The 22,838-nt window shown below is 35.0% G+C and overlaps 2 protein-coding genes, 1 long non-coding RNA gene and 1 other non-coding gene across 6 annotated transcripts; 2 read left to right on the forward strand and 2 right to left on the reverse strand.

Annotated features, from left to right (window-relative positions):
* The first annotated feature begins 395 nt into the window (after positions 1 to 395).
* On the forward strand, positions 396 to 476 carry TRNAL-AAG (transfer RNA leucine (anticodon AAG)). The gene has a single exon. It is a non-coding gene; the product is annotated as a tRNA-Leu (tRNA).
* Positions 477 to 2,976: 2,500 nt separating this feature from the next.
* On the reverse strand, positions 2,977 to 8,722 carry LOC110665705 (uncharacterized). The gene is made up of 3 exons (XR_002496960.2): positions 8,576 to 8,722; positions 7,320 to 7,405; positions 2,977 to 3,439 (listed from the first exon to the last, which is right to left on the reverse strand). It is a non-coding gene; the product is annotated as an uncharacterized LOC110665705 (long non-coding RNA).
* A 793-nt stretch (positions 8,723 to 9,515) lies between these two features.
* LOC110665704 (vegetative cell wall protein gp1) lies at positions 9,516 to 11,656 on the forward strand. The gene is made up of 2 exons (XM_021825927.2): positions 9,516 to 9,814; positions 11,326 to 11,656. The coding sequence occupies exons 1-2, from the start codon at positions 9,516 to 9,518 to the stop codon at positions 11,411 to 11,413; spliced, it is 387 nt and encodes a 128-aa protein (XP_021681619.2). The 3' UTR covers positions 11,414 to 11,656.
* Positions 11,657 to 11,856: 200 nt separating this feature from the next.
* LOC110665703 (mediator of RNA polymerase II transcription subunit 8-like) lies at positions 11,857 to 22,535 on the reverse strand. Of its 3 annotated transcripts, none has more exons than XM_021825924.2 (12): positions 22,227 to 22,535; positions 21,808 to 21,932; positions 21,319 to 21,443; positions 21,055 to 21,238; positions 20,402 to 20,509; positions 20,224 to 20,291; positions 19,412 to 19,690; positions 18,026 to 18,082; positions 13,499 to 13,690; positions 13,071 to 13,124; positions 12,631 to 12,691; positions 11,857 to 12,338 (listed from the first exon to the last, which is right to left on the reverse strand). In XM_021825924.2, exons 1-12 carry the CDS (start codon positions 22,430 to 22,432, stop codon positions 12,145 to 12,147), a joined length of 1,653 nt encoding a protein of 550 aa, XP_021681616.2. In that variant the 5' UTR covers positions 22,433 to 22,535; the 3' UTR covers positions 11,857 to 12,144. The 3 variants fall into 3 exon arrangements, with proteins under 3 accessions (XP_021681616.2, XP_057988880.1, XP_021681617.2); XM_058132897.1 differs by having other exon boundaries at positions 12,101 to 12,338; positions 19,412 to 19,693; XM_021825925.2 differs by having other exon boundaries at positions 12,282 to 12,393; positions 19,412 to 19,693.
* Positions 22,536 to 22,838: the final 303 nt, after the last annotated feature.

A 22,838-nucleotide genomic window follows, 5' to 3' on the forward strand; every position in this document is an offset into this window, starting at 1 on the left:
TAATTAAATTAATTTAAACATAAATCTAAATTTATAAATTAAATTAAATTAAAAATTAAGAATAAATTAAATTAAATCTCCCCAACAAATATATCTAAAGTAAATTGACCCTTATTCCTATTAGTATACACATACGACAGCCAGGTGTAACTGTATTAGTGCAATGTTTTTACCCGAAAGAAAAAAAAAAAAAAAAAGCTGTGATTTAATTTTATTAAAATTATATTATTTTTCCTCAACTGCTCTGTCTTGCTTTTTTTAGTTAAGGTCCAAAATACTGGAGGCCCACTAGAAACTTTAGTTTTGGATAAGAGGGTTCTTGTGGAGCCCATTTTCATTGATGCTTAGACTCCCAATATGTTAAGTAATAGAAAAACCGAACACCTTGGTGTCTGGTGGAGATGGCCGAGTTGGTCTATGGCGCCAGATTAAGGATCTTGTCCGAAAGGGCGTGGGTTCAAATCCAACTCTCCACGCATCTAATTTTATAGAAAAACATTGCGGTCCCTATCGTAAGACTCATAAATTATTTCTTAGTTTACTTTTAGTAATAATTTGATCCTAAATTTAAATTTCATTAATAAATTAGTTATTACTAGTTAATTTTTTTCCAATTTAAAATAATTTAATCATTTAATTACACCAAAGACCAATTATAGATTATGCTATATCTCACAAACTTAACTGTAAATTACCCAAACATTTTCTATACCACATTTGTTGGGTCAAAAGCTTCTTCACCTTCAGGCTTCATGCAACTAACTGGTTGCCCTAAAGATTGTTAGATTTAATACCTACAATTCAAACATAAACTCCCAAAAAGTCTACTTCTCTTAATAGTTGAGAAACTCAATTAACATAGATGAGAGAGAGAATAACCTTATATAGATTACAGTTAAGGTTTTTCTATCAAAATCCTAAAGGTTTCCAGCTCCAAATAGGATTAGATCATACTTAGAATCCAAAACACATTAAAATAATGTTTGGGCTTAGCCAATTAAACTTTATTGATAATTTTTTTATGAGCCATATATATTTACACATTTGGACTATAAAGTTAATCCAAATAATAATTTATAAAAAGAAAATAAAACTAAAATCAATAAATCAAGATAAAATATTCATTCTCCCATTTGGGTACTATTGATTTTATAATTTCTTATATTTTATTTGATGAAAAATATTCAAGATTAAGGATAGCATTGGATCTGGATTTTGTGAGTATCCAATCTAACCATATCTAAATAGGACGAATTTGAATAGTAAATTTGAATAATATATAATCGAGTTTTAGATGAGTTCAAGTTTGAGAAATAATATTCATGACCGGTTTTGATTTAGTTCAGATTTTATATATTGAGTATCCATTATCAAACCCGTTTATATAAATACATAATTAAATATAAAATGTCTTTTATAATAATATTGATAAATTTTTGTATATTTTATTTTAAATAAAATAAAATTAATATTTAATGAAATTATTAAATTTTTAAATATAAATTATTAATAAAAAAATTGTTTTTTATATAAATTATTAATCAAAATATATAAAATTAAATAAATTCAGACTTTTTTTATTATTATGAGTAATAATAACTGAATTTAAGTACTTGAAAATAAATTTTAATCTGTGAAGGATAAGTTGATAGGTTCGAATTTTGAAAATGTTTATTTTGAGAATGTTTATCAGATTCAAATTCAATAAGATTATTTTCACAAATATCCTAACATTACAATCTCTATTTAAAATAGGGAAAGAAATATTTATGTGGTCACAATTTTAAAAAACAATATAGTCCAAAAGTCGGTCTAAGGCGTCAAATTATGGTTTTGGTCCGGAAGGGCACTTATATAATTTTTTGGAAAAACAGTTTGGACAATTTAAGATGAAGTCTCTATACTAAAACCCATAAATTAGTCTATAATTAGTCGACCAATCAATAATATCACAAGATTCATTTACTCCCATATTTGTCACATGGACTCTGATGGTTTCAAGTGTATGTTTAGAGCAATTAGCACTGTGATTATAGATATGCCATAATATCACACTGTATTCTCAAAGCTCTAAAAATGGAACCAATAATCATAACTCCAAAAAAGAAATTTATCAATCAAATAAAATGAGTAGTTGTTCCACAAGATGTAAGACATTCAACAAGCATAGTGGAAGTGATAAGAGATTGGTTAACACTTTTCCAGGAAATTGCAGCACAAGCCAACATAAAACGCATAAAGAACCACATTTTTAGTCATCCAGACACCCACTAACAAATGAATCAGGATAGCCTTTTATTACAAATTCATCAACCTGACTGAAAACAAGCACAAAATCTCTAGTATGCTTCAAACAACGCATTACTTTCTTTGCAGCCATCTAAAGATCCCAATCAGGATTAGACATGTGCCTACCAAAAATACTGACAGCAAAGGATATGTGTGGCTTTTTGCATATCATAAAATGTACCAAACTCCCTACAGCACTAGCATAAGGACATTAACCATAGATTTCTTTTCAACTTTATTCTTGGGATACTTAGACTTACTATACTTATCCCTTTTAGTCATGAGAACATGCCACAGTTTACAATTCTCCATTTAAAAAATTTCAGTAATTGTCGATATAAGCCTTTTAGGAAAGCCCTTGAGCATTTCAAGACTTGTCCCTATTGATCTCAATTCCAAGCATAAAAGATGCTTCTCCTAATGCAATGTCAGACGTGTAACTTGGAAAACGGCAATAATAAGGAGTTTGTTGCTCACTTAATTAAATTTTAGAGAGTTTTATGTTACATTTTTAAGTTGAGGGACAGTTACAATCCCATAAGTTCATGGTCTACTTGAAATTTATCCATAAAAGAAATAAAAGACAAATAATATAGCAAGGTGAAGAAAGAGGAAAACAAAGGATGTAGTTCATACTTTGATCATTCAGAATTTGGGATGCATGACTTCTCTGGGGATTGCTACCGGTTAATCCAAACAGCATGATATATTGAGCGTGTAAAAATAAGTTGTTACATCATTGAGAACTCTCAAATGTATGGTACACAAAAAATAACATATTAAACCACAATGGAAAAGCAGATTATAAATTTTATAGGATTCATCTATACCACAATTAACCATATCTCCCATTCAGGATTCAGTGCAAGAAAAAATCCACCATATTATTAGTTGCTTCTCATTTATCAGAGACTCAGGGTCAAATTTTAGTGGATCAAGATCTTTCATATGTTCGTGGTAAATACAAGATGCAGTGACATCTTAACAAGCTCCAACTCCCCTCCTCCCGCCCCCTTCTCTCCCCGTCCTCTCTCTCTCTTAGTTATTTGCTTAGTTGCCAAAAGGCAAAGGAAGATAAAATTGCAAAAGCATATACCTGCGTTCATGGTACAAGTGGCTGAGAAGACATTGTAGCTGACATGTTTGGAATCTAGAAAACGAGAATAAATTTAAATTGTTAGCTTCCCAATAAATGCACTCGTTCTTTACAGAAATAATAAATTTTTATGACATTTTTGAAAATTTTCCTTTTGCAGGGTTGAAGTGTTAAACTCCGCCTAAGTAGTTTGCGCTTAGCCGGTTTCAAGCCCGGATAAAGGAAGAGGGTTGCGGTAGATAACAATCAGCGTAAAAATTCCTTTACACCTTATGATATGGATTCAAATAATATAAACGTTGGGCCGTCCTCTACTTACGACGCGCTACATCGGAGCCCGAGTGTAGTGAGAAGTATGCAAGGGTGTAGGGCATTCACCGAAAGCGACGCGCCATACCGGCACCCGGGTGTGGTGTTAAGTGAGCAGGGGTTTTCACATCATGGACGGGTGTGGGTAAAGAAGTTAGTCCATAGGACAAATTATAGAACAGATAGACATAGAAAACAATAAACGATATCATAGAATGAGACCAATTAGGAAGGAACAGGATAGGAGGAGGATTAGGTTTAGTACTTGGAATGTTGGATCATTTACAGGAAAATTAATGGAGCTTGTGGATACCTTGGAAAGGAAAAGGGTGAATATTCCTTGCATTCAGGAGACTAAATGGGTAGGAGAGAAAAGCAAGGAAGTGGGTAATTCAGGGTACAAACTGTGATTTACTGGAAAAGAGAGAAACAAGAACGGAGTTGGCATAATCATAGACAGGACATTGAAAGACGCTGTAATAGCTGTGAAAAGAGTAGGAGATAGAATTATACTAGTAAAAATAGTACTAGAAGTAGAAACAATAAATGTAGTTAGTACTTATACCCCACAAATAGGACTACATAGTGAGAGTAAACAAAAGTTTTGGGAAGATATGGATGATTTAATGCAAAGTATACCGAATGAAGAGAATGTTTTCATTGGTGGAGATTTGAATGGACATGTAGTAAGTGATAGGCAAGGTTATGAGAATATTCATGGAGTTTTTGGTTTTGGCAGTCGAAATAAGGAGGGAAAAAGTATCATTGATTTTGCTATGGCATACGACCTAATACTAGCAAATACCTACTTTATAAAAAGAGAGTCACATTTAGTGACTTTCAAAAGTGGGCAACATAGAAGCCAAATCGACTTCCTCTTAACCAGGAAGACAAATAGAGCTCTATGCAATGATTGCAAGGTCATTCCAGGAGAGGCTTTAACAAGTCAACATCGGTTAGTGATCTTGGATGTTAAGTTTAGGAACAATTCAAGTAAGGTCAGAAGAAATAGTGTAGCTCGAACAAAGTGGTGGGAGTTCAAAGGAGTAAAGCAAGTGAAGTTCAAAAATGAGTTTCTCGAGTTCGAAACATGTAAGCTGGATATGGAGGCCAATGATATGTGAATACAGATGGCATCAAAGATTAGAGAAGTAGCTAGAAAAGTACTTGGAGAGTCTAAAGGACATGGACCACCCTCAAAAAAGAGATGGTGGTGGAATGAGGAAGTACAAAAGGCAGTGAAGAGAAAAAGGGAATGGTATAAGAAATTACCTAAATGTAATAATAATGAGGCATATGAATAGTACAAGATAGCAAAGAAAGAGATAAAAAAGGCAGTTAGTCAAGCAAGAGCACAGGCCTTTGAAAAGTTATATGAGAAACTTGGAACTAAAGAAAGGATAAAGATATTTATAGATTAGCAAGGAGGAGAGAAAGGAAATGTCAAGATCTCAATCAAGTTAGGTGCATTAAGGATAAAGAAGGAAAAGTGTTGGTGAAAGATGAGGACATTAAAGAAAGATGAAGAAATTATTTTAATGATCTCTTTAATAATAGTCAAAATAGTAATAGCGTGAATATAGACTATAGAACAATAGAAAAGAATGTGAATTATACTAGAAGGATTAGATCTTTAGAAGTAAAGGAAGCACTTAAGAGAATGAAAGTAGGTAAAGCTTATGGACTCGATGGAATACCAATTGAAGTGTGGAAGTGTTTGGGAGATATGAGAGTGGCATAGTTAACTAAATTATTTAAGAAGATTCTAAACTCAAAGAAAATGCCTGATGAATGGAGGAGTAGTATTTTAGTACCTATTTTTAAAAATAAGGAAGACATACAAAGTTGTTCAAACTATAGGAGAATTAAACTCATGAGCCATACTATGAAGTTGTGGGAGAGAGTTGTGGAGCATCGACTACGTCATAATACTTCTATCTCTCTCAATCAATTTGGCTTCATGCCCGGTCGTTCAACTATGGAAGCGATCTTTCTCATTAGAAGCTTGATGGAGAAATATAGAGATGTGAAGAAAGATCTACACAAGATTTTTATTGATTTGGAGAAGACTTATGATAGTGCTCTAAGAGATGTTTTATGGAGTGTGTTAGAACAAAAGAGTACATACAAGTTTTGAAAGATATGTATGAAGGAGCAACTACTATTGTGCACACAGTGGGAGGGGACACAAGAGATTTTCCAATTTCAATTGGATTACACCAAAGATTAGGTATAAGCCCTTACCTTTTTACATTAGTTTTAGATAAATTGACGAAACATATACAAGAGAGTATTCCTTGGTGCATGATATTTGCAAATGATATTGTTCTGATAAATGAGACGCGAGAAGAAGTCAACAGAAAGCTAGAGCTTTGGAAAAGTACTCTAGAGTCAAAGGGCTTTAAGTTAAGTAGAACGAAGATAGAATACATGCATTGCAAGTTCAGTGAAGGCCAAACTGGTGATAGGGAAGGAGTTAGTTTGGATGGAGTGGTACTGTCCCAAAGTAATCACTTTAAATATCTCGGTTCAATCCTTCAAGTAGATGTGGGATATGAGGAGGATGTTAGTCATAGGATTAAAGCCGGATAGTTGAAGTGGAGACGTGCCACGAGAGTTTTATGTGATCGCAAGATTCTCAATAAGTTGAAAGGAAAATTTTACCGTACAGCCATACGACCAACTATGTTATATGGTAGTGAGTGTTGGGCACTCAAGGAGTCGTATGCGTCTAAGATAAGAGTTGCGGAGATGAGAATGTTAAAGTGAATGAGTGGCCATACTAGACTAGATAAAGTCCGTAATGAGAGTATTAGAGAAAAGGTAGGAGTTGTGTCAATTGAGGATAAGTTGAGAGAAGGGAGATTAAGGTGGTTTGGTCATGTGAAGCGTAGACATACGGAGGCTCCAGTTAGACAAGTAGAGCATATTAGGTTAGAGGATAGAAAGAAAAAAAGAGGTAAACCTAAATTGACTTGGAGGAGAGTAGTACAACATGACCTAGAAGCATTACACATTTCTGAGGATTTAACCAAAAATCGTTTAGAGTGGAGAAAGCGAATTCATATAGCCGACTCCAAATTTTTGGGATAAAAGCTTAGTTGAGTTGAGTTGAGTTGAGGGTTGAAGTGTTAAGGTGCCTAATGGCGGCCAAAGCCAAACATGCAGGAAGAGGTTAGAAAAAAAAAAAAAAAGAATAAATTAGGTTGAAGTCTAACATTAATAAATATAAGAAGAGGTTGCATAATGGAAACAAATATGGAATTCATAGATGCAACCCACCATCACCATATTAATCAAAATTGACAACAGAAACATGAGAAAATTTGCTAACAATTACAGCAGACACAATGGATCATACAAGACTATGAGTGAATGAACATATCTGACCATCAGAGTATTTGGTGCCCCCTGAGCAGCATTAAATAAAAAAAGTACTAATAATTAAAAGATACACAACCTAAAGTTGTCAAACATATGAATCTATCATTCTCAAATATACATAATTATATGAATTTTTTGCACCACCACACAAAATTACCAAGACTAGAAGGCTCACTTTTCCTTAATCTCAGTTTCAGAAAGTATAATTCCAAAAAAGGATGCCAGTGAAAATAATAATCACCTTCGTTGACCTCCAGTTATCAAGGCATGACCTATGAACATACTTCTGAGTGCCTTTGCAATGGCATGGTGCAATTAGTTATTCTCCTGAAATAAATTAGCACGTGTTGAAACTAATTAGGTTCAGAAACACCAATTTATAGTTACAGATCACACACTACTTGCAGGCTACAAATTATGCATGGTCCAAAAATATCATCTTAATTTGTCTCACAAAAATCAATCATGCCAAACGGGACAAGAAAATTTAAGATATAAAAAAGGTACCAAGCAGAATAGGTAGCAAAGACCTAGTATCAAGGCAAATATGGCATTAAGGTTGATCTGGATTAACTAGACGGCAGGTTTCATCAGTGTGAACACTTTCTAAATCATCACCATCACAATCATGTGCTATAGATATAATTTCACATGAAGATGATAATTCTTCAGAAAGATGCGAAATGGCAGACTGGCATAAGATTCGCTTTCTGAAATATCTTCCTTGTGACCATCATTTGATACTAATTGCATTGCAAATAATACTGAATCAGCATTAAACCGTCAAATTCATCAAAAAAACATATAATTCCTGTCGCACATTTCAATAGAAATTAGGCAAACTTCAAAATAGGTGAAAATGAACAGGTTACACTTAACAGTAAACAGGACATGCAACCAAGTGCCAAACTTTAATGAAAAGTGACTGTTGGATTCAAAAGCCAAAAGGTAAATCAGATTCCAAGAACAAATATCATTTCACAAGCATTTCAAAAAAGAAGTCTAAAAAATTTCACAGCATATTCATAGAAAGTGTCCAACTCAATTTGACACACAAATATCAAGTTAGCTAATTTCTGTAAAAACTCATAGGAGCTCTCAATCTGAATTCGAGACAGAATCTCTCGCCAACAAAATAAGTGGCAATTAAACTCACACTCTCTCTCTCCCTAGAGTTTAAGCTCGTCCAGATCCAAGTAAGACCACAGCTTCATATATGCTGTATAGGTAAAAGCACAATAACGATAAGGATGCACTTGATATGAGCTTCAACAAGATGTTTCCTGAATTCTAAATTGCTGTAATACAGGAAGAGTAAACTCGCTATCTAATTGTTCGACGGCATTAAACAGAAGAGAACCAAGCAATTTGCATTAAGCTGCAAAATCTAGATCCTTACAAGTAAACAGAGAGAGAGAGAGAGAGAGAGAGAGAGAGAGAGAGAAGGAGGAAATTCCAAGTAAATAATTATAAAGATAGAATTGAATGTGAAAGTACCTGATATTTACAAATTGAGGATCTTCATGACATTGAAAGAAAATACGGATTCGCCGCCAAGTGATTCAGAAAACAAATCAGGCGAGGAATTGTCGGGTTTGTAGTTTCGCGTCAATGGCAATGAAAGAGTAAGAGGAAGAGAGAAGCAATCAGAGAGAGAGAGAGCTAATTGAAACATAGAGTAGACATACCACAACTTTGAATAGACAGTTCCATAAAAAAAAAAAAAAAAAAAAAAAAAAAAAAAACCTTCTCTCTCTAGTCGACTGGAGAGAGAATCTTATCTATTTTCTTTGGTTTTTCCATCTGGAGCCAGTCTCTTACTGCCGATTTCTGCGGCTTCCCCTGGCCAGCTTGTGTGTTACGTCCTCCCCTCAGTGGGTCGGGACTGTACATAGTTTTTTTTTTTTTTTGCTGTGGGTTTTTGCAGCTCTGACGAAATGGGAGAGGTTGGTTCATGTAAACTGCAAAGTCTTCTGGTTATGATGCAAAAACCCTGTCTTTGTGCTTGGGGCATTTTGCTCGACGTGCGGGTGCTGGGTATCTCATGGGACGGCACCGACGCCCCGGTTGCGTCCAGTCCTTGATGGCCGAAGATTGCCTTTAAGAGCTATGAGCTACTGGATTTCTTCTGGATTGGTTGTGCAGCGGTAAGATGGAATGTTGGAGCAAGGATTTATTCACTTATTTTGGCTCGTGGCCTCTCTGTTTTGGTGTTGAAACCTCATGCATGTGCAAATCTGTCTCCAGAAATCATCTCATACTCCTTGTATCTGAAAGGCCATCTCGTTGAGGTGGAAGTAGGGAGCGGCGGGCAAGGTTTACTGCTTCAACTAACAGTTTGGCCCAAGACTATTAGGTTTAATACCTACAATTCAAACATAAACTCACAAATAACTAAATCTCTCCGAGGAGGCATTTTTAATGGAAGACATGAGAAATGGAACACATGGAAGACATGAGGAATGGGTGTGTCAGTGTTTCTCCATCTTCATCTCCACCGACACCTCCATCACCCCTCCCCATTAGTGTAGGACCTGGCAACCAAAAGTACTCCTTCTCCCCTTCTCCTTCACCTTCTCCACCCTTTTCACCGCCTCCTTCAAGCCACACATCTGCTGAAAACCTCCCACTTTTGTCTAATAAATTAGCTACTACTACAAACGTGAAGTCTGCGTTTTCATTGGACCTTCCGCATCTTGATCAAACGGATTCTACGAGCTCATGCCTTCAGGACTTGTAAGCAATTCATCTTCCTAGCTATCTTTCTATGTGATATAGTATTCGAGTTTTAATTAACACTAACATCTCGTAATTCACAGAAACAAGTACATATCAAATTTTCTTATGTTAGTTTACTTTGATTCGTTCTTCTATAATGGTATTTTGCATTGCCATTCATTTTTCTTGATTCGTTTGCTGTCGACATCTTTATTTATTGCTCAAATTCACCATGAAACCATACCCTGTGAACTTGCTTATTTGATCTTTTGACTGGTAGAAAATTTCTTTTTCTTTGCCAACTAGTCAAAGGGGCATAATGTAGTAGGAAACAGTGGGTCTGATTACAGTTTTTATCATACGGCAATGCTTTGGACTTTTTAGTAATGAGAACATGTAATTGGTTTTATTGTAATTAAGAATAAAAATTTTAGCGCCATTTACATCACAAGTACAGATTACATGTAGCATTATATATGATATGGCATTACGATGTGAAACCCATGTATGACATGACATGCTGACATTAACTCCATGTCATCAATTTTTATACTATTATTTATTTTGTCATTTAAGTAAGTAAAAGTATATGTCATAAATTTAAAAAAAAAAAAAAAAAAAAAAACTAAGTTCAAACATACATGAAAAAATATGGAAAGAGAGAGAGAGAGAAATAGGAAGAGAGAGAGGCATGGGAGAGTGAGAGGGGTGGGGGAGAGATATGGAGAGGACTTACAGATAAATGGAGAGAGAGAATGAAAGACATGGAGAGAAAGATAGAGACAAATTGATTATCTCATGCCCTCTCTTCATCTCTTCCTCTCCCCCCTCCCCCCTCTCTCTCTCTCTCTCTCTCTCTCTCTATCTCTTTCTCTTTCTCTCTCTTTCCTTATTTTTTCATGTATGTTTAAAAATGTGAAAGTTTTAAACAGTGTGACAAATGCAGAGAGAGGTAGACACAGTGAGAGAGGTATGGAAGAGTCATTCTGTCTTTGACTCTATCTCTCTGGATATCTTTTGTTCTCTCTCTCCATCTATCTCTACCTACACTCCATATCTCTCCCTCCTCCCCCTTCTCTCCATCTCTCTCCCATTCCTCTTTCATTATCTCTCTCTTTCCTTTTTCTATGTACTTTCAAAATTCTTGCGCTTTTTACAATTAGGGCTTAACTTTTCTTTTATTTTTTTTGTAATTTAAGATATATATTTTCATTTTTTTGCACTTAGATGACAAAATAAATAATGGCATAAAAATTGCTAATATGGCGTTGACGTCAACGCCACATCATACATGACGCTACATTAGCACCACATTATACATGAGTTCTATGTCATCATGCCACATCAACACCACATCAACATCATTTAATACCATTAACAATTTGTTTTTATGATGCAAATGGAGCTAAAATTTATATCCTTAATTGTAAAAAAATAAAATACTTAATATTAAAAAGACCAAAGTATAGGATACTAAAGTATACTTTACCCCACAAAGCTAACTTCCACCTTTTCCCTCTTTAATGCAGGCTAGAATGGTTTTTACAGAAATGCTGCAACTGTTGTTCCAAGTCTGTCCCAATTCATTATCAAAAGACCAGAGAGATGCAGAAGTAGCAATCCATTCCCCATGAGATTTTCAGTCATTCATTTCTGCTAACAAGTTTGTGCATTCCATTTAAGTCATGAAATTCCACTCGATAAAGAAATGTATTGGCAGAAACAAACCATTGTAACAAAAAAAATTTTTACAACAGCAATTTTCACAGTTTCCATCATCCCATCATGTATATCAGCCTTAAAACCACTTTTTGTCCCCTATCAATGAATTGAAAAGAGAAGTGGCAGTTGATCTGGCAACTTTATGATTCAGAAGTTCATTTTCAATTTGTTTGAATTATATGTTGCCTTATTACGTGCCAGTGAAAATTGGACCATTATTGAAAAACTGAATCTAATTGGACATTATTACCTACTAAAGTTGGCAACCAATAGCCATCAGGATATTGACGACTATTACAATGTATACTAACCGTAGATGGAATGTAATAAACAGTGAGTAACAAAAATGATGTGAAATAAAGGGCGCTGTACACACAGCATGTTACAGCTCTGCAAGAGAATGAAGAATACAAGAGCAGAGTGAAAATTTTATGTAAATTTAATTTTACATGTTTTTACCAATTCTGAGAATTGTTATAGCCCTATCTATACTGAATAATTTCAATCTAATACCAGTAATGCTTAATAATCGCTAGTACTTAAATGTGATTCTAACTGGGCAAGACGAGAGAGGGGGTGGGGTTGTTGTGTGGTGTGTGTGGGTGTAAATTAATATGGAATTTTAGTTACTGCTGATTCTGCTGCCTCTGTTGTACGAAATTCGAATGATTTTGTGATGCATTCTGAAGTGTCACCAAATTTTGTGCATTTGGTGGCATATTACCAAATGCACCTTGAGAACCAAGTTGCTGCTGCTGTTGAGGCTGCTGTGGCTGTATGGGCATCATACTACCAGGATTCGACACTCCCATATTAAACACTGCAAACAAAAGCCCCAACTGAATTTCAGCCCCATACACCAACACTCAAAATACCTGAAACATTTGTTTCCGACAAATGCTTATGGCCTTGAGAGCACTCCACTTAAAACTTACAAAACAAAGGCAGTTACAGCCACACATGCTAGTGATTAGGAAGGAGGCCAAAAAAATTAGGGGAGAAAAGGATATCAAGGAAAAATCAAAGATTAAAAAAAATATAAGAAGTGCAAAATAAAAGTCAAATAACATAGCAAGGTGAACAAAAGGGAATACAAAGGACGTAGTTCATACTTTGATCATTCAGAATTTGGGATGCATGACTCCTCTGGGGATTGCTACCAGTTAATCCAAACTGCATGAGATATTGAGCATGTAAAAATAAGTTGTTACGTTATTGATAACTCTCTAATGTATGGTACACAAACAGTAATATATTAAACCACGGTGGAAAAGCAGATTATAAGTTTTCTAGGGTTCATCTATATCACAATAAACCAAATCTCCCATTCAGGATTCAGTGAAAGAAAAATTCCACCATACTGCTAGTTGCTTCTCATTTATCAGAGACTCAGGGTCAAATTCTGGCGGTTCAAGATCTTTCATATGTTCTTGGTGAATACAAAATGCAGTGACATCTTAATAAGCTCCAATTCCCCTCCTCCCACCCCCTTCTCCCACTTATTTGTTAGTTGCCAAAAAGAAAAGGAAGATAAAATTGGAAAAGCATATACCTGCATTCGTGGCACAAGTGGTTGAGACGACATTGTAGCCGACATGTTTGGAATCTAGAAAATGAGAATAAATTTAAATTGTTAGCTCCTCAGTAAATGCACTCGTTCTTTACAGAACTAATAAATTTTTATGACTTTCTTTTGAAAAATTTCCTTATACAGGTTTAAAATGTTAAGGGGCCTAATGGCGGCCAAAGCTAAACACGCAGGAAGGTGTTAGAAACAAGAAAAAGTGAGATTGATGTCTAACATTAATAAATATAACAAGAAGAGGTTGCATAATGGAACAAATATGGAATTCATAGAGGCAACCCACCATGACCATATTAATCAAAATTAACAACAGAAACATGAGAAAATTTGCTAACAATTACAGCTGACACAAAATGGATCATATGAGACTATAAGAGTGAATGAACATATCTGACCATCTGGGTATTTGGTGCCCCCTGAGCAGCATTAAACAGTGCATTATTTGCAGTACCAGAAAACTGGCTCAAATGGCGATTTAACTGATTCCCTTGGTTAAGTGGGTTTTGACCCATGCCATGCTGAACATATCCAGAGGGCAGTTGCCTACCCTGAAATTGCTGGTGTCCCAGTGGCTGAGAAAATTGCATCTGATGTTGTCCATGTAACCGGTGAGAAATTGATTTGAACCAAACAATTATTACAAAAATAAAAGATAAAAAATATAAAAGGGACACATCAATCAGTCCTATAATTCAAGACTGAGATAAGGTATCAGGTTAAGTATTTAATTCAGATGAAAAGTGCAGCAATAGCCAACCCCACTCCCCAACACGCCCCCTCTCTTCTCCACCAAAATAATAATAATAATAATAATAATAATAATAATAATAATAATAAAATTTGGGGGTTCTCTGTTGGTTACTTTAGCTTTCAGATCACCTACCTACATTAATCAACAAAGTGCCCATAGCTTAACTTGATTGAGATTGTCATGGTATAAAAATAAATATCGTAAATTTTTATTGGTGAATACTCAACTCAACTCAACTCAATTAAACTAAGTCTTTATCTCAATAATTTGGAATCGGCTATATGGATTCTTTTTCTCCACTCTAAACGATTTTAGGTTAAATCCTCAAAAATGTGTAATACTTCTAGGTCATGTTATAATACTCTCCTCCAAGTCAATTTAGGTATACCCCTTCTTTTCTTTCTATCATTTAACCTAATGTGCTCTACTTATCTAACTGATGCCTCCGTATGTCTACGCTTCACATAACCAAATCATCTTATTCTCCCTTCTCTCAATTTATCCTCAATTGGCACCACTCCTACCTTTTCTCTAATACTCTCATTACGAATTTTATCTAGTCTAGTATGACCACTCATCCATCTTAACATTCTCATCTCCGCAACTCTTATCTTAGACACATACGACTCCTTCAGTGCCCAACACTCACTACCATATAACATGGCCGGTCGTATGGCTGTACGGTAAAATTTTCCTTTCAACTTATTGGGAATCTTGCGATCACATAAAACTCCCATGATACTTCTTTACTTCAACCATCCGGCTTTAATACTATGACTAGCATCCTCCTCGCATCCCCCATTTACTTGAAGGATTGAGCCGAAATATTTAAAGTGATTACTTTAGGGCAATACCACTCCATCGAAACTAACTCCTTCCCTATCACCAGTTCGGCCTTCACTGAACTTACAATGCATGTATTCTGTCTTCGTTCTACTTAACTTAAAACCCTTTGACTCTAGAGCACTTCTCCAAAGCTCTAACTTTCTATTGATTCCTTCTCGCATCTCATCTATTAGAATTATATCATCTGTAAACATCATGCACTAAGGGATACTCTCTTGTATATGTTTCGTCAATTCATCTAAAACTAATGTAAAAAGGTAAGGGCTTACAGCTGAACCTTGCTGTAATCCAATTGAGATAGAAAAATCTCTTGTGTCCCCTCCCACTATGTGCATAATCGTAGTTGCTCCTTTATACATATCTTTAAACACTTGTATGTACCTAATAGATACCCTATTTTGTTCTAACACTCTCCATAAGACATCTTTTGTAACACTATCACAAGTCTTTTCCAAATCGATAAAAATCAATTGTAAATCTTTCTTCACATATCTATATTTCTCCATCAAGCTTCTAATGAGAAAGATCGCTTCCATAGTTGAACGACCGAGCATGAAGCCAAATTGATTGGGAGAGATAGAAGTGTCATGACATAGTCGATGTTCCCCAACTCTCTCCTACAACTTCATAGTATGGCTCATGTAATTCCCCTATAGTTTAAGCAACTCTGTATGTCTACCTTATTTTTAAAAATAGATACTAAAATACTCCTCCTCCATTCATCAGGCATTTTTTTTTTAGTTTAGAATCTTATTAAATAATTTAGTTAACCATGCCACTCTCATATCTCCCAAACACTTCCACACTTCAATTGGTACTCCATCGGCCCCATAAGCTTTACCCACTTTCATTCTTTTAAGATTTACCCACTTTCATTCTCTTAAGTGCTTCCTTTACTTCTACAGATCTAATACTTCTAGTATAATTCACATTCTTTTCTATTGCTCTGTAGTCTATATTCACGTTATTACCAATTTGACTATTGTTAAAGAAATCATCAAAATAATTTCTCCATTTTTCTTTAGTGTCCTCAACTTTCACCAATATTTTTCCTTCTTTATCGTTAATGCACCTAACTTGATTGAGATCTTGACATTTCTTTTCTCTCCTCCTTGCTAATCTATAAATATCTTTCTCCCCTTCTTTAGCTTCAAGTTTCTCATATAACTTTTCAAAGGACTGTGCTCTTGCTTGACTAACTGTCTTTTTTATCTCTTTCTTTGCTATCTTGTACTGTTCATATGCCTCATTGTTATCACACTTAGGTAATTTCTTATACCATTCCCTCTTTCTCATCACTGCCTTTTGTACTTCCTCATTCCACCACCATCTCTCTTTCGAGGGTGGTTCATGTCCTCTAGACTCTCCAAGTACCTTTCTAGCTACTTCTCTAATCTTTGATGCCATCTGTATCCACATATCATTGGCCTCCACATCCAGCTTCCATGCTCGGACTCGAGAAGCTCATTTTTGAACTTCACTTGCTTTACTTCTTTGAACTCCCACCACTTTGTTCGAGCTACACTATTTCTTCTAGTCTTACTTGAATTGTTCTTAAACTTGACATCCAAGACCACTAACCAATGTTGATTTGTTAAAGCCTCTCCTGGAATGACCTTGCAATCATTGCATAGAGCTCTATTTGTCTTCCTAGTTAAAAGGAAGTCAATTTGGCTTCTATGTTGCCCACTTTTAAAAGTTACTAAATTTGACTCTCTTTTTATAAGGTAGGTATTTGCTAGTATTAGGTCGTATGCCATAGCCAAATCCATGATACTTTTTCCCTCCTCATTTCGGCTGTCAAAACCAAAACCTCCATGAACATTCTCATAACCTTGCCTATCACTTCCTACATGTCCATTCAAATCTCCACCGATGAAAACATTCTCTTCATTCGGTATGCTTTGCATTAGATCATCCATATCTTCCCAAAACCTTTGTTTACTTTCACTACTAGTCCTATTTGTGGGGCATAAGCACTAACTACATTTATTGTTTCTCCTTCTAGTACTAGTTTTACTAGTATAATTCTATCTTCTACTCTTTTCACAGCTATTACAACATCTTTCAATATCCTGTCTATGATTATGCCCACTTCGTTCTTGTTCCTCTCCTTTCCGGTAAACCACAGTTTGTACCCTGAATTATCCACTTCTTTGCTTCTCTCTCCTCCCCATTTAGTCTCCTGAATGCAAGCAATATTCACCCTTCTCATTTCCAAGGTATCCATAAGCTTCATTAATTTTCCTAAAAGTGATCCAACATTCCAAGTACCAACCCTAATTCTCCTCATATCCTGTTCCTTCTTAATTGATCTCCTTCTATGATATCTTCTATTATTCTCTATACCTATCTTGTGTTCTGTTCCACTATCTGTCCTATGGACTAACTTCTTTACCCACACCCGTCCATGATGTGAGAACCCTTACTCATTTAACACTACACTCATTTAACCCTTACTCATTTAACACTACGCGTCGCTTTCGGTGAACGCCCTACATTCTTAAATATTTCTCACTACACCCGGACTCCGATGAAGTGTGTTGTAAGTAGAGGACGTCCCAACGTTTATATCATTTGAATCCATATCATAAGGTGTGACGAAATTTTTACGCTGGTTGTCACATACTGCAACCCTCCTCCTTGTATCGGTGAATCTGACCCAAAATTTCTTCTTTATTGAGTAAATCGCCAAGAGCAAGCACTTCTCTACATGTCTACTCTTGAAGATTGAAAAATGCCTCTAATGGAAACTAAACTCATGATTCTGCTAGCATCAGTTTTGCTGGTTTTCAGCAATAAAGATTTTTGAGAAGGCTTAATCCAATTGTAACATAGTGAAGACATGAAATACACCTTGATTACCAATTTCATTATATTGAACATATGACTCATGATACATACAAGTATATTTCATGGATCAGTATATCCATGAATTCCATGAGCTCCAAAATTTCTGCCACATACATTTTCTCCTATAGAAAAAATTATATTTCATATTTCAATCGTGGAGATGCCCAACAATATAGGAACAGATACCCAAAATACTACTAATTTTGTTCAATTGTGTCCTGTATGTATATGTTTGTTTCTTCACATGATAAAAAACGGAAAACAAATTGTATGCTCTCATAAAATCCCCAGAACTTTATACATACAGATGTTAACAAAATATCAAAACTTATCTTTTTTTTAAAAAAAAAAAAAAAAGAAGCCACATAAATACAATGTCATAGGCTATTAGGTTCCAATAAGGGAAAAATAAACAAGAAAACAACGTTAACCAAATAAATGATGATTATAAGAATAGCAATTACAACGTTACCTGCTGAAATTTCTGTTGACTCTGTCCCTGCAAATCATGCAGCTGTGGCAGCTGGTTCTGCAAAATTTTTAATCAGATATTAAACAAGAAAAGAAACGCTACAGCAAACTTACTGAGATTATAACTTCTGCTAACTGCAACAGAAGTTGGGGATATGAAATACACAATTCAAAGAACTGTTAACTGAATTAGCAATCAAGTGGAGCTAAGTTTTTAAAAAAATCTATCTGTACTGTTTGATAGTCTACTCCAAATCACTACACATATATAAGTTTAACCACTTCAACAAAAATCCTAATACCTCCACAATTTTTTTTTTTTAAATTATTGAACTGCCTGGCTCTAGTATAATTTTAGCTAAAAATTCAATGTTTTAAATGAAAAAGTTCAAAATATTTAGGCAAAATGATGGTGAGATACAAAGATGGAGGCACACAAGGCTTCACGAAAGTACTCATCATACAAATTAAGATCTTATATTTCAAAAAGTTGTTGAAGATAGTTCCTATTTATTTTGAAATCAAGCCATTCATTATTGTTGAAAATCATAATTTTGGATAAAAACTTAATTTATCCTGACAAACTTCAAATAACTGTGTAAACTCTCAGCTACATTGATTTCTAGTGAAACGAAGCCTTCCAAAAATTTTAAAAAACAGACGCATTAACTTAAAGATTGTGTTATCCAGTAGGGGTGTGCAAACGGTCGGTTCGGTTCCGAACCGAACCAAACCGATAAAACCGAAAATCGAAAATCAAAAATTTTAAAAACCGAACCGAACCGATTGATAAGAGAAAATCGAACCGAATCGAACCGATAAATATCGGTTCGGTTCGATTTTAAACCGATCAAACCGAAATTTATAAAATTTCATATTTTTAACATTAAATCTAAATAATAAAAACATAAAAACAAAAAAAATTAGAAATCAAAACTCGAAAATCTTAAGGTTCGGTTCGGTTTTCTTTGATTTCGGTTCGGTTCGATTCAATTTGGTTCGGTTTTTTTTATTTCCTATATATATTAATAATTTCGGTTCTGTTCGGTTTTTTTGATTTTTTTATGAAAATAACCGAACCGATTAATCCGAAATTATCAAAATTATAAACCGAACCGCACCGAACCGATTAAATTTTAAAACCGAACCGATTGAACTGAATTAATCGGTTCGGTTCGGTTTTTCGGTTTAAACCGAAAACTGCACACCCCTATTATCCAGTACGCTGCATGAGCTAAATGCCAAATACATTACCCGTTATAATTTATAAGAGAAAAAGAAGTACAAACAGCTAAACAAAGTGTTCCTCGGTCAGTTAGAAAGGTGTAATGCCTTGACTTTATGGGCATTTCCAATACCAAAGTTGAAAACTGTCAGAAAACCATACCTGTCCCAGTCCTTGCATTGAAGATTGTCTGAATTGTTGCTGAGCAAGGAATTGCTGTTGATGTGGTAATTGCATCATTTTTTGCCTTTGCTGTTGCTGCTGCTGCTGCTGTTGTTGTTGGGTTTGCTGCTGAGGAGAAGGAGTGTTCATCATGTTTGTACCAGACCTTGGTGAGTTGGCATATGGTAGTGGGGATGTCGTAGTATTGTCAAAAGAAGTAGCAGCTGTAGCAGCAGAGGGAGATGCAGCTGATCTTCCCATAAGTGTTGTTCCTGAAGCCTGCTGCAGATGTTAAATAAGAAGACAAAGATTGGCACAATGCAGCACAAATGAACTTGTCATCCAATGTAAATGGAAAATCAAAAGAATTCTCAGTAAGTAAAAGGAAAAAGTCAAAGCTCTACCTACTTCACCATAAACATTTTACGATTGATGACTTGCAATATAAACAATTCACATTACAAAGAAAAAGACTGCATTCCATGTTCAATTATTACATTCATAATATATAACTAATTATTAGCCCTGCGTCTTGAGCTCTATAAACAAATGGGAAATGAGCAAAATGAGCGAACACACATCTTGAGTTTGGAGTTTGGACAGAAACTATATGCAAATAACCATGAATTTCCTAGTGAAAATGATAGGATAACATGTGACCTTCAGCACAGCTCAATCAGAAGATACAGAAATAAACTAAAATATCTAGTCACACATATACACAAATGAATAGCTGCATATACAATAAAAAAAAAAAATGTAGAGAATTCAGAATGAAACTCTTCTCTTCAAGAAGAAGTCAACAATCTAACCTGTAATAAAGGTCCCTGATTACTGATGCTATTTGACGACAGAGGTGGAGTGCTTTTCATGTACATCCCTGTTGGATAGAGTTTAGTGAGATTCCTCGACATCATTAATGTTTCATTCAAATAAAAAATTATGCGGAGTACTTAACCCATGGATGTATAAGACATGATTAATTATTACCAGAAGAATCAGAAAAATTATGCGCTCCATCCCCCACAATCAGCACATCTGCCAGATGCATTGGAAGTGCAGATGTAATCTGCCTCTGGTCTCCAGTCACCCTAAGTCCTGCATCCATATGACATTTTTACAAATGATTGATGACAAGTATTTCAGCCAGAATGTATAAACAACCTAAATGCTTCAATCAAAACTAAGGACCAACAAACAGACATCCAAGAAGGGTGACGTCAAACACTTACATTCAAGACTATCACAATTTAGTGCTACATTTGGATTTTTAATAATATAACTACAACACTAATATTTCATATCCTTCTAAGTTTTGAATAATGCCTATTAAAACTGAAAGGAAAATTTTACAACAAAATTGGGAAATTCAAGCTTGCATGCAATGGCGGTTTAGAACAGGTAACTGACATGCTTACCATTAATTAAATTGTAATTATAGATGTTGCAACAATGACCCTTAAAGGAATTAGTTTTGAGAACCAAATCAATCATACCCAGAAACAACCAGAATAAAGTTATTATTATGACAGAGATAGATGCTTCAAACTGTTTGAGTTTCGATTCCCTTCCCACCCCTTCACCAAAGAAAAAAAATTATCAAATAAATCATGTGTATGAATTTTAAAATTTGAGAGCCTAACCTTCACCAAAATTTACAGCAGCTCGAAGTAAATTCTCTTGTTCTTGAATTTTTGCAGCCTGACTCTTGTCTAAAGTTGGAAGAATTGTTGGCCCCTGTCGAGTACCAAATTGATAGGCTTTGCGAGTATCAGCTAATACTTTTTCAGCACTTTCACAGGCTGCCGCAATCATATCAATTATATTCTGTAATATTAGAAAGTCAAATCCCTGAATGCAAGGACTCCATGGATAATGCAGTAGATGGCCAATAGAATTCAATTCACCTTTAACTTCTCGATTTGTGAGGATATTGGCAAACTATGCGACCCCTGAAGCAATTGCTCTCTCTTGGAGTTGTCATCTATTTCCATCTCTGGCAATAGTTTTGAGGATAGCATAACAGGCAGAACTGATTCCACAGAATCCCAAAAGCATGCAATTTCCACATTAAATTATGATTTATCATTATCTTCTAGAAGGAAAAGAAATGGGAAGGTAAGTTGGAAAAGATAAAAATCTTCTAAACACCAGAAGCAATGCATGCAGATTCGCAAGCAGCTTTATGGATACATAAAGAAACTTCATATGCATGAATAAATATTTTGGTGCTGCAGAAACTTAACACCAGAAAGGGACCAGAGAAAAACTTGACCTCATATTACCACAATTGAGATAACTAAGGGCAGATTATCAACCGTATACAAAGAAAATTCTAATTTCTCAAAGATAGTCAGCTGTATGTATCTAACTACCATGCCAAAAAGAAAACATACTTGTAGCATTTTCTGCATTAACATTCTTCGGATGCACTACAAAAGCCTTCGAAACCTTCTTAATCTCGTCCACAATGTTGAAAAGCTCAAGGTTCACCATAGAATATTGCCCCAAAATATCTTGCCTGATGCACAACAGCAAAGTATATTAGTAGGACAAAGGATATATCTCTTCTAAACTCTCTTTTCGTGACATCGGTCATAAAAGTCAAACCCCTTTCACTTTCCTTCCACTTTCTCAATGACCAAACGAAGTATAAATTTCCAACATTTTAATCCACTTAACCGGACAGCATTCCAAGCTTAAGCACCAATAATAATTCCAGAATATATATATCTATATATATATATATAGAGAGAGAGAGAGAGAGAGAGAGAAGATTAAGAACAAAAATACAAGAACAAAAAAGAGGTGTGACCATTTGGGGGTGGCATTCGACCGAGCGTGGGCATCGAATTCTTCAAGGATGCGGGAGATGGCTTTGAAGAGACTGATAGCTCGAGTTTTTACGGACTCCAAATTGAGCTGCTGTACCACCGCCTGGTTCAGCCTCTCCGCTACCAGCATCTGCGGTGGTGGTTGTTGATTTTGGAGCTGAGATTGGCCTTGCATCATTCCCTCCATTCCTGCGACTATTTGGTTTCTTTGCTTTGATTCGATGCGCTTTTGACACGAGAAAGTGCCGCTGGAACCCACTTCTTCAAAGCACTGTTGATTTGGAAGAACCTCGTGTTATTATGATAAATAAACGCTAGACCCATTCATCGTCCATGGCTAGCCGTTAGCCCGGTCCAGCCTGCCACATTTACATCGGTTTTAATTTTCCTTTTTAATATAAAAATAATTTTACATATAAAATATATTTTTTCCGTCTTTTTAAAAAAATAATTAAATAATATTATTTTTATTAAAAATTAATAATTAAATAAAATGTATTTATAATATCATAGAAAAATATTAAAAAGAGATGAATACAATAAAATTAAAAAGATAATTAGTATTTTTTTAATTTTTAAAATAACAAATAGAT

This window comes from Hevea brasiliensis, chromosome 13 (assembly GCF_030052815.1).
Source record: "Hevea brasiliensis isolate MT/VB/25A 57/8 chromosome 13, ASM3005281v1, whole genome shotgun sequence".
Classification (NCBI taxonomy): domain Eukaryota; kingdom Viridiplantae; phylum Streptophyta; class Magnoliopsida; order Malpighiales; family Euphorbiaceae; genus Hevea; species Hevea brasiliensis.

Excerpts from the sequence above, each read along its gene's own strand:
- LOC110665704 (XM_021825927.2), top strand. The coding sequence starts at position 9,516 with ATGGAACACATGGAAGACATGAGGAATGGGTGTGTCAGTGTTTCTCCA. Across the intron at positions 9,815-11,325 it reads AGCTCATGCCTTCAGGACTT|GCTAGAATGGTTTTTACAGA; the intron begins GTAAGCAATTCA and ends TCTTTAATGCAG.
- LOC110665703 (XM_058132897.1), bottom strand. The coding sequence starts at position 22,432 with ATGGAGGGAATGATGCAAGGCCAATCTCAGCTCCAAAATCAACAACCA. Across the intron at positions 20,292-20,401 it reads TAATTTTTCTGATTCTTCTG|GGATGTACATGAAAAGCACT; the intron begins GTAATAATTAAT and ends TCTATCCAACAG. Across the intron at positions 13,125-13,498 it reads GGGCACCAAATACCCAGATG|ATTCCAAACATGTCGGCTAC; the intron begins GTCAGATATGTT and ends CTCATTTTCTAG.